This window comes from Corylus avellana, chromosome ca1 (assembly GCF_901000735.1).
Source record: "Corylus avellana chromosome ca1, CavTom2PMs-1.0".
NCBI lineage: Eukaryota > Viridiplantae > Streptophyta > Magnoliopsida > Fagales > Betulaceae > Corylus > Corylus avellana.
In genome coordinates this window covers 17958699-17969387 of record NC_081541.1, presented here as the reverse complement: position 1 = coordinate 17969387, position 10689 = coordinate 17958699, and the positions used below count along the sequence as shown (strand labels likewise).

At 34.4% G+C, this 10689-nt stretch overlaps 1 protein-coding gene across 1 annotated transcript; it reads right to left on the bottom strand.

Annotated features, from left to right (window-relative positions):
* Positions 1-2355: 2355 nt before the first annotated feature.
* Positions 2356-10361, bottom strand: LOC132178718 (calreticulin-3). Its single transcript, XM_059591239.1, has 14 exons — positions 10195-10361; positions 9443-9550; positions 8685-8877; positions 8054-8312; positions 7761-7817; positions 7627-7674; positions 7224-7310; positions 7084-7141; positions 3613-3680; positions 3132-3224; positions 2991-3047; positions 2791-2874; positions 2658-2690; positions 2356-2552 (listed from the first exon to the last, which is right to left on the bottom strand). The coding sequence occupies exons 1-14, from the start codon at positions 10313-10315 to the stop codon at positions 2541-2543; spliced, it is 1278 nt and encodes a 425-aa protein (XP_059447222.1). The 5' UTR covers positions 10316-10361; the 3' UTR covers positions 2356-2540.
* Between the last annotated feature and the right edge of the window lie 328 nt (positions 10362-10689).

Sequence of the window (10689 nt, the reverse complement as noted above, 5' to 3'; positions counted from 1 at the left end):
TTTGCCCACAGCATCACTTCCAACACCACGCGTTATCATTTATTTAACTTTTCTTTTCTTTTTTTCTTTTTTCTTTTTTTTTTTTGGAGTTTCCGAGGTGCTCATTTCTCATAAAAATTCAATTAAATAAAACCTCGAGAAAATTATTTTGTATCAAATAAATTCATGTAGTTTTAACATTTTTAAATAACATATAAAACATTTTTCAAATTGTGTTCGAGAAATAGAATTTTTAAGTCAAAATATATTTTTAGCAAAAATTTAAAAGTGAAATTTTTGCTAAAAATATATTTTGACATTTTTTAAGCTTTGTAGACCCTTAAAAGTACTTTTAATTTTTTTTAACTAAATGAATATTATTTTTTTTAAATAAACTTTTTGAGTGTTAAACGCACTTTTAAGCATTTCAAACGCAAACACTAACAAGTTTAACCCTTGTGTAACAAGTTGATTCATTTGTATAGGTTTTGACTATTTTTCTGACAAAGTCCTTGCCAGTTTACAAATTTACTCCAAATTTTTTTTAAAAAAAAAAAAAAAAGTAGTCAACATTTCGCCTAGGAGATAAGGGAATAAAGGAGAGAGTGGGAGATACGGTCCGTAAAATGCCTTATGCCTTTTGTTTAAGTGTCAAAAAAACTCATTTTTCTCCTCAAGCAACATTTTTTTTTTTTTTTCATTGATTAATATATTTTTTTCACGTTACACACTAGAAAATGAAAAAAAAAAAAAAAATCAAAATAAATTTATGCTGAAGTAAAGGCAACCTTATTATTGAATTGAAAATAATTAATTATTTATAGTGTGGGCCACAAATCAATTTAAGTAGACAACTTTTTTTGAAAAAAATTAGTCTCAATGAAAAAAGATCACGAGCATAAGGCTCTTATATTACAGAGCAAAAAGCTCTGAAAAATCATAGTCGAATCTACGAGGTTACAAATCATAGATTCTAACATAAAAATTAAACATTTAAGACCTATCTATAACATCAATATCTGCTAACCTATGACTACTTTTTAATTGTAACACCAAATCTGTTCCAAACAAACTCAACTCAATGCATAGATAACTCATCTTTTTCGCTCTAAAAATAAATTATATGTACAACCCAAAAGTCTGAGTCGCTTACGAGAGCAGATCTAAAGACAACTAAAACATTGAAATACAATGGTGAACACAATATAAGTAGGTATAATTATAAACAAAAATTCATCAATATTTGTAAAGAGTTCGCCAACTTAACTTATCCCACGCTAAAATAGACTTATAGAAATAAATAAAAAATAAAAACCCACTTAAATATGCCCACCATTGTATATATTATCGATGTTATTAATGTAGACATGAATTATCATAAATAATACTCCGCCTGCAAACGTGCACGCATCATTCATAGTATAATAAGACAATCATTTCTTTTTTTCTTTTTTCTTTTTTTCTGATTGAACTTATGATTTTTTTTGGTTTTTTGTTTTTGTCCTTTAATTAAATAGATTGGAAGATAACAATGAAACATTACATGCGGCCTTGGAGGGTAGTACAAATGTCACTACTATGGAACATGTATGCCTCACCGACAACTCTTATAAAATTCCCCTAAATGATCACATGTAAAGCACGTGATCTTGTCTTCACTCTTTTCTCTTTTTTTTCTTTTTTCTTGACTAAGCATTTTAAGCATACTACTTTTCACCTTTTCCTTCCAAATTGTGTCTTCCTTGATGGGTTGACATTTTTCCACTTTTCCTTATCTGCAATGATTTTTCTTTTCTTTATCAACACATTAATGGTGGAATTTTCTTAGCCAAGAGCTCCCTACTTTCTATAAACTTATGTCCTAATCATTCATTCCTCTTTAAATATTCTCTTTTGTTAATGTTAGAAAGGTTTTCTACCTGCAAAAAAGAAAGAACGTTAAAAATCAGTAGTTTTTTTAGGGAAAAATATATATGAATGTACCGAGTAAGAGTTTTGAACGTTGACGTATCTTTTATAATGATTCCCCATGATGGCCTAGGCTTACCGCTTCTGGGCTTTAGCATATAAGTTGTGTGGACCTATAGGCCCAAATCCCGACACCCAACAGTAATAAATGCAAAACCATTCGAAATTCAAATTCAAATTTAATAAAGCAAAATATATAGCAATTAGCAACCACAAACTTGTTGCATGGAAAATGAGAAAAAGCAAATGAGAACGCACAGAAACAAACAAAAAGAATAGAGAAACCAAAATGATTAGCTCTACTACTGCTTGGCTGGATTTAGAATCAGCCCACAGCTTTGCATGCCAGCGAAATCCAACTCTAGATAATAATACTTCACCACGTTCACGGCCCACACAGTTGTAAAGTTGGGTTACAATTATAATTCTTTTATTATATTCAGTTAGGAACAAACAGCAGTGCAAGATCTAATTTTATTGCCTCATCGCTTCAATGTTACAACAACAACAGCAATAATCATACAACCAACCACATGGGCTGGACATCCTTCCCACATAATACAATCTTTTATGAAAATTGCTCTGGATGCCTCTCATAGTTCATCCTGCAACATCAACAAGATTTTAAGATTAGAAACAAGAACCAGAAACAATCAAGGCTCATCCTGAGCAGTGAGGTGGAGAGAGAGAAAGAGGAGATGCATGCTTACATGGTAATCATCCAAGTAATCGCGCGGATCATGCTGCAAGACAAAATTTATGTTTTAGTGGCAATAGCAAATCATCATAAGCATAATTATATTTCATAGAAAATGTAGTTGAAACAAAAGAATGATATATTACCCTTCTGTGGCGCCTTCTATCGCCGTATCGACGATCCCTATCCCTCCTCCTTTGTTCACCTTCCTCTCTTGCCCTTTTACCTTCCTACACAATCATCCAATTACATGCTCAATAACTGAATAGTCTGAAAGAAACTGGTCAGTGAAACTATAATGTCAAATCACAACATTACAAAAGCATTTAAAATTCATGATAATCACCTCTTCTTCCCTAGCTCTTCTCTCCTTCTCTGCTTCCTCAAATGCTTCCTTTTCAATCTGAAATTTCAGGCATAATAAACAAGCGAGTTCAGACATTTTCTTTGAGCTAAGTGACAATTAAACTCTCAAGCAATAGCTCACCTCCTTATTCGCAAATATCTCTTCTACTACTTGTTTTGCATACTCTGGCTCATCACAAATCAAAATGTTGTCAAAAACCGAACCAGCCTTTACCTGCAATAAAATTGATCCGACTCCACCCATCAGCAAAGGTCAAATATTCGTCTGGCTGTTCAGAGTAGATCAAATAGATGGTGGTTCAGTCTTGGACACTTTGAAAATGTACTAGTAAGTTCATCAATTCTTACAAAACCTGACAGGGAGGTTTGCTTTGGGGATAACCAACTACCAGGTTTCTAAACAAGGGATGAAGACCTTAACCAATAATCATTTATCGAGTTTATCAACTTTGTCATTCAGACGAACAAAATCTGCAGTTCTCTTTGTCAACTTGAGATAGAAAACAGCAAGGCTGGTCACCTAGTTGAGTGTACATGAAGCAATTGTGTTTCCCTAATAATGTAGTTGGTTGGACTCCAGAAGAACAAATCATGACACCTACCTGCCATACTTCGATGCCCACATATTTTATTGGCTTCATCACATAAAGGTCAGGATCATCCTCAAACTCTGCAGGAAATAGAAAAAGAAAGATAAAAAGACGAGAAAAAATCAATATTCATAAGTTGGAATTGAAAGGCGAAAAATCTAACTACTGTAATCTCCCTCTAAAGATTTATAAGATTTACATAAAAAATAAAAAAAAAATAAAAAAATTATTGTTACCATTATTAGAGGCAGACGTACATTCTTTTCTTGATGCAGGCCCTTCAAATCTTTGTCTATGTTTTTAGATAATCTCCTAGTTCCGAACAAGATATTTATCAACCAATTTGCCAGTGTTTTATTCTCTTTCTTTCTTTCTTTTTTCTTCTAGCCTGGGAGGTGGTGGGCGTCTAGAAGTATCATTCTAACAATATCTTGGGAGGGATAATTAGTCCAAAATAAAGTCGCAATCATGGTTGAATAGACTGATATATATCTTAAATATCCTTTCTTTATTTACTACTACAATGGCTCAAAAAACTAGAAAAGGCCCATTACTTGAAAGGCGATTAATGGTTAATAATCATTTTTCAATAACTACATTAACGCAGATTAGCAGTTGACCACTAACCGGCCCTAACGGGACTGTTATGGTTACTTAAAAATGATAAACGCCTAAAGTAGTTGCGATTGTGATTATGAGAGAATAACCACAACTGCAACCGCTTGTACACTCCTAACTAAAAGGCTAAAGGTTAATATGACACTAGGGCTCCGTTTTAAGTCGGAAAACACCAAAAAACACAATTCATTAAAAAAAAATGCTTTCAGAGTCGTTTCCAAACATAGCCTTCAACCCCAAATTACATTGAGCTAGACCTGGATTAAAGATAGGCTGATCATTCAAACAGGTTGACTAGATGGTACCATCCAGTCTTGGTAAAGCACTACACAAAAGCCTCCCAATGCATGTTACTATTTCCCATAATTTTCCGTAATCAAATTGTTGGAAATAGGATTGGTTGGACCAAACCCATGGGATTGGTGGGTACTCTCCCCTCTCTATAACAAAACCAACCTTAACATTATACAAAGATAAAGACACCTTGTCCCCTCTACACCCAAAAATCCAAATTACATGAAACATGTTTTAACACTGAATTTGCCAACACTAAAAACCTAACAAACATAATTTCGTACTATTGTCCAATGTGGAGTCAGTTAAATGTGAACCTTGCCTTTGCAGGAAGGCTGCTAGGAAATTATCTAGTAATGGTAAAAGGCATCTCTATCTCAAAAATTAAGTGAACCTTGCCTCAAAAGGAAGGGTACTAGGAAACCATTTAGTAATGGTAAAAAAGCATTTTCTATCTTAAGAGTTATTCCACTCGAACATTTGTGACCAACGAATGTCAGGGCACACCATAGTGCTAGTAATTTCCTCACATTTATAGATGATTACATGAGATATGGGTGTTATTTTATTCGAATTCCTGAAAGCTGAAAGTATTGGATTGTTTTTAAGGATTTCCTAACTTGGTTAAGAATCAAGAGGATAGAAGTCTTAAGGTTCTTCAAATATATCATTACCATTTCTCTTACCAAATCAAAAGCTTTGTCTAAATAAAGCATCATGAGGTAATTAACAATTTCTTGGGCTTCACAACAAAATGGTTTGGAGGAGCAAAGGAACCATGCACTACTAAACATGGTAAGCTTGATGATGGTGCAAGCTAATCTTCCCAACAACTTTTGGAGAGATCCATTGTTGACCTATATCCTTCATAGAGTGCCTTCACAAAGTGACTTCTGAGTCAGTCCCATCAATACCCTACGATTTAAGGACTGGTAAGAAACCAAACATGGACCACTTAAGACCTTAGGGGTTGGCTGGCTATGTTCAAACCACATCTTAACCTCATGAAAAACTGAGTCCTAGAAGTAAATAAGAGAGCAACTCCTGCTAGATGAACGGTCTAACAATAGATTGACTAAGGTTGAGACTCATAATGTCTACTTTCTTAGGCATGATTTCCCAATAAGAGATGAAATTAGAAAGAATCTTAAGCTTTATGAGACATCTTTTCACAGAGATAGGGGAATAAGTCTTCAACCTATTGTTAATGCGATCGCTGAAGATAGTGGGAGAGATTTGTCTCCTAGCATGGGTATGGCTCAAGAGGATAGTTCTCAGCTTAGTGGGAATAATTATTGATTTGTCTCCTAGCATGGGTATGGCTCAAGAGGATAGTTCTCAGCTTAGTGGGAATAATTATCAACCTAAAGAAAGTATCATGCCATCCTATGCCTCACAAGATCTTCAATTGTGTAGAAACAAACATGAAAAAAATTTCCCAACTCACATTTTGACACTAAGCGGAAGCTTCCGCGTGCTCTGCTTGATAATGATGAACTAGCTTCATCTACTGACACTATCATCACTGGCTATAAAAAGTGAATAGCTGCTATGGAAAATCAGGTCATTTCATGGAAAAGAATCAAGTTCAGGAGCTTGTTGATCTCCTGCCTGGGTGCAAATCAATTGAAAACAAATGGGTGTTGACAAATAAAAGCATGGCCGTAAGGCCAATTGATAAGTATGAAGCCATCATGTGGCAAAAAGCTATATCCCACAGGAAGGAGAGATTATGAGGACACCTCTTCTATTGTGAGATTTGCCTCCACACGCTTCATTAACAGTCTGAAACTTATTTTATATATTTTTTTGTGAGTCAACCACCTCTTAAGCATGTTAAAAAAGGTCCCTCCGTTTGGGCTCATTTCTTCTTTGCCCTTTTTTCACACATAAAGGGATATAGGCCCTACTACGAGACTTCAAAATTGTCTTCAATTATATCATGGTGTTATAACTATGCCAAATACTACAAGAAGAAAGAAGAAAAAATGGCAAAACAGAAAAGGTGGAATTGATGTATGAAGATGATGGCGTAAATGGTGCATCTCACCATGTAAAAAAGGAGGATCAGTTACAGCTGCATTTGAAACCCTAAGAGGCTTTAAATAAAAGCTCAACATCATTTGTCACTGAGATTATTATAAAAATTTTAATAAAACATTTCATCGACCCTCCTTTCAAAGCAGGCTTGCGTAATTTTGAAAATAGGGGCCAACTTGAAGAGATTACTAACCTCTGAATTATGATGGTAATTATAAAACACTGTATAAAAGCTTTTATTAACTAATAATGTTTAAACAAGAATGGCCTTGGCTAAAAGAGAAAATCTTGCAAGACATGAATTCAAAATTCAGTGCACTTTAACCTTTGCAATAATGGTGACACAATGGTGGTAGCAACAGTCGCAGTAGAAGATTTGATGATAACAGTATGAATGAACTAGTGGGTGAAAATACTTATATTAAGATGATTAGGATAATAGTATGAACAGCAGGTCGATCTATGTGAAATTATATTGTGATAATAGAAGCTAAAAATACATGCATATTGTGCTCAGCAATGCACACATACCAGGGTTATCAATCCATGGAGTCTTCCACTTCCCCTTATAGTTGGGGTTCTTGATTTTCTGTAGTATAACATGCATTCCAGTAGTTAAAAAAATTGTAACAAGAGTTGAATTTCAACTTTCTATGTGTAGGTTAAGGCACCTTGCGCTTCCATGGTCCTTTGTATGCTGGATTTGGAATCTTAGGTGGCTTCCATATTCCATCTTCCTCATCATCCCAGTTATCAGGCTAATACGGAGAAAGAAAGAAAAAAATCATTACCCCATTCATGACTACCTATCAATCACCTTTTTTATTTTTTATAAGTAATTAAAATGTCATTATTTGCTAATCAATCACTTATCCCATGTTAATATTTACTAATTCTTCTAATAATCAATTCATCCTATCATCACGATGTAACAAGAAGTAAATAAATACTTACAGTAATATGCATAATAAACAGGAAAACCCTCCTGCTACACATTATGTTCGGTGCTAAACCCCACTTAGTGAGACAAAACAGATAATTTAATATATTGATATGCATGAGCACTCAACTTACCTCTTTCGCCCTTCGATCAGGAATTTCAGCAGGAATTGAGTCGTAACCCTGCAACATCAAGACAGATCATGAGTGTGATTTATGTAGTAAAGAATTACTTATTACTGTTCCAAAAAAAAAGAAGAGTATGGTACCTGTGGTTTGACATCATTAGGGTCATCAATGTACTCTCTATCATCCCAGTCTGCTGGCTGTGAGAGGAAAGCAAGTCAATAAAGGAAAACCGCAAAATCTTTGTCAGAGAGCTAGATAGCTAAAGAATGCTCCAACATATAGTGCAATCACCAATTAGATATATGATTTTTAGAACAATGCACTTCTTCAATTGAAATATGCAATTCATTATTTGTTCATAGAACCAACATATCTTCATCCGAGAGTCAATAAATAGTCCAAATTCTAAAAAAGGCATCCATCAAGGTCGTACCCTTTTTGCTTTGACATCCTTTATTTTCCTTGGAGGAAAGATATCCCAGTCTGAATACATACTTCCAGAATCTCTTTCTCTATTGTCAACCAGGATGCTATAAGTTGCATCAGGCCTAAGAATAAAGGTGTAAAAATGAGTTAACTTGTCTGTTTCACATTGTAAATCCTTTTTGATGGGATAATTCTGCCCCTGGTAAGAAAGTATAACTTGGAGCTTTTTTGTCTGTGTGCCACATATATCTGGTCCAAACATGAAACTGCACAAGAAAATGCAATCAGTCAGTGGAACACTAAATATTTAAATCCCACAGTCGTAATAAGAAATACTAATGAGATTAAACACCCCAAAACTGGTAAGATTCAGCCAAACCTCATGTATGTTATTAAAATTAAAAAATGATAGTAAAAAACACAAAATCCTGATACATATAAAATTATTCCAGTGTCAAAAAAAAAAAAAAAAACACCAAAAATACTCTGAATATAGTAAGTAGAATAATTTTTCTAAGAAGATTGAAAACTGTAACCACAAAAGAAAATTTCTAAACACCCGTTCACACATGACAATTCGACTCCAAATCTCTCAAAGCAAGAATCGTGAAAGATATAAAATGTAACAAATAACAGACCTGTAAGGTGTATCACCACCATATTTCTTCTGATTGACATAGCCAGAATGAAGCTTGATGTAACCACCACCGCATTCAATGTCCTGTTCAAATCTAATCGAATACTGTACCACTAGAGTTCTATCCTTGTTGCTGAACTCTGGTATCTTTGCAGATATGGCATAATGCTTGGCATCGTTATATGTCTGAATACCTGCAATTCCAAGGCATCATGAACATCTGCTCTAATTCCAGGATCCCAGCACACACCAACTACAAACCGCAGTGGTACTAAAGGCTACATTAGTTGAACATCTGAGTGACTTGCAAATGAAATTATGGGGATTTCTCGAATTTGTATAGAGCATTTTGTTTTTTCCTTATTAGCTATGTCAACCATACGATGCTCGATTTTCTATGAGTGCACTTCTCACGCATCTTTCTCATTGTAATTCTTCATGAAACCAATACAATTAACGTAATTTCAATTGAATAAATTTGATTGCATAGGCTCAAAATTTTATTTTATTTTTGATAAGTGATTGCATAGGCTCAAAATTACATATTCCTTTTGCTTTAATAAGTAAAAGATAATCTCTGGTTCGAAATAATAACACTGGTTCAAAAGACACTTCACACTTAAACCTTAAGGCATAAACAAGTAATGTTCATTCAAAGGCTTTTTTATTTTTTTTTGTTGTGGGTCATTCAAAGCTAATTCTTACAACAATAAATATTTTCTATTCCCAAAAAGGCGGGATTTGGCACATAAATGTTACCTTTATCATCAGGATCCCCGGACCATTTTCCCGCCGTGTGCTTAAACGTGCCAGCTTTCCCTTCGCTCCTTTTCCAGTCCGATAAGACCCACCGGCCCTTCCACCCATCTTTCTCCACATGAATCAGAAAAAAAAATATCAGGAAAAAAAAAAAAAAAAAAAACCTTATTTAATTTTAAAGTAATCTTCAATTTTATTGTTAGTTGATCCCCGGTCCAAATCAACCAGGTTCGATCAATTATTCAATTTTGAAGTGATCTTCAATAAATCTTTTTGACAAAGAAACATGAAATGAAATAAAAACTTAAAATTGCGGATATCAAAATTCGCAGAAAACTTGAAAATACAAATTCTTCCGATAATATATTCTGAAAAGATAAAAACCGAATCATACTCTCACACGTTGATCCAACATAGAAGCTCCCGCTTTGTGTAAATATAATAGAGAAACACGCGCATATATCATCAAGAAAATCACATTCTAGTTCATCCAAAAAAAAACATTATTCTACCGTAAACTGGCTAGCTCACAAATCAAATCCGATTGGCCGCCGAGAAAATCCAAGAAAAAAAAAAAAGTCCACTCGAAGTGAGCGCTATCATATCTTCACACACACCAAATGGAAACGCAAGGAAGAGAAACGAAAACAAAACAAAGTTCATTTGAAGTAAGCGCTCTCATATCTCTACAAACACCGAGAAACAAACAGGGAAATCTTGAACACAAAGTGGTGAAAGACGGGGGAGCGTACCTTCGAATCGCTCCTCGAAAATGATTTCGGAGGAAGCAGAGTGGAAGAGAAAGAGAGAGCTGAGAGTCAAAAGAAGAAGCAGACGAGGAAGAAGAAGAGGAAGAGCATCGGGCTCTCCCATTGCTGCTATTGCCAAGCTCTTCCACACCCTCACAGAGTGGTCCTGCACCAAACTTTATAGACTTGGAAGTGGGAGGGAGAGATGTTTCTAGAAAAAGGACAAAAACATTAATAGTATGCCCCTATATATCCATTTAATTACGATGCTACCACTTTTCATTTTCTTTCAGATAATTCTCAATCAATAGAAACAAAAAAAAAAAAAAAAAGTCTTGTTAATTTAGAATTTCTTTTAGTGCCTTTTTCTCAAAAGTAGTAAAGTCCATGATGCTTACCTCTTTCATTTTTTTTTGGGTTAAATACCAAATATTCTATGGGGTTTGGTAACTTTATTTTTACCTTTTGGAGTTTCATTTTTATCACAGGATCCCCTGG

Bases quoted from the DNA above. Each gene is read 5' to 3' on its own strand.
- LOC132178718 (XM_059591239.1), bottom strand. From the start codon at position 10,315: ATGGGAGAGCCCGATGCTCTTCCTCTTCTTCTTCCTCGTCTGCTTCTT. The intron at 8,313-8,684 runs GTCTGTTATTTG...TTTCTTGTGCAG, and splicing joins GGTGGTGATACACCTTACAG to TTTCATGTTTGGACCAGATA. The intron at 7,675-7,760 runs GTACCATACTCT...TTGATGTTGCAG, and splicing joins CTAATGATGTCAAACCACAG to GGTTACGACTCAATTCCTGC.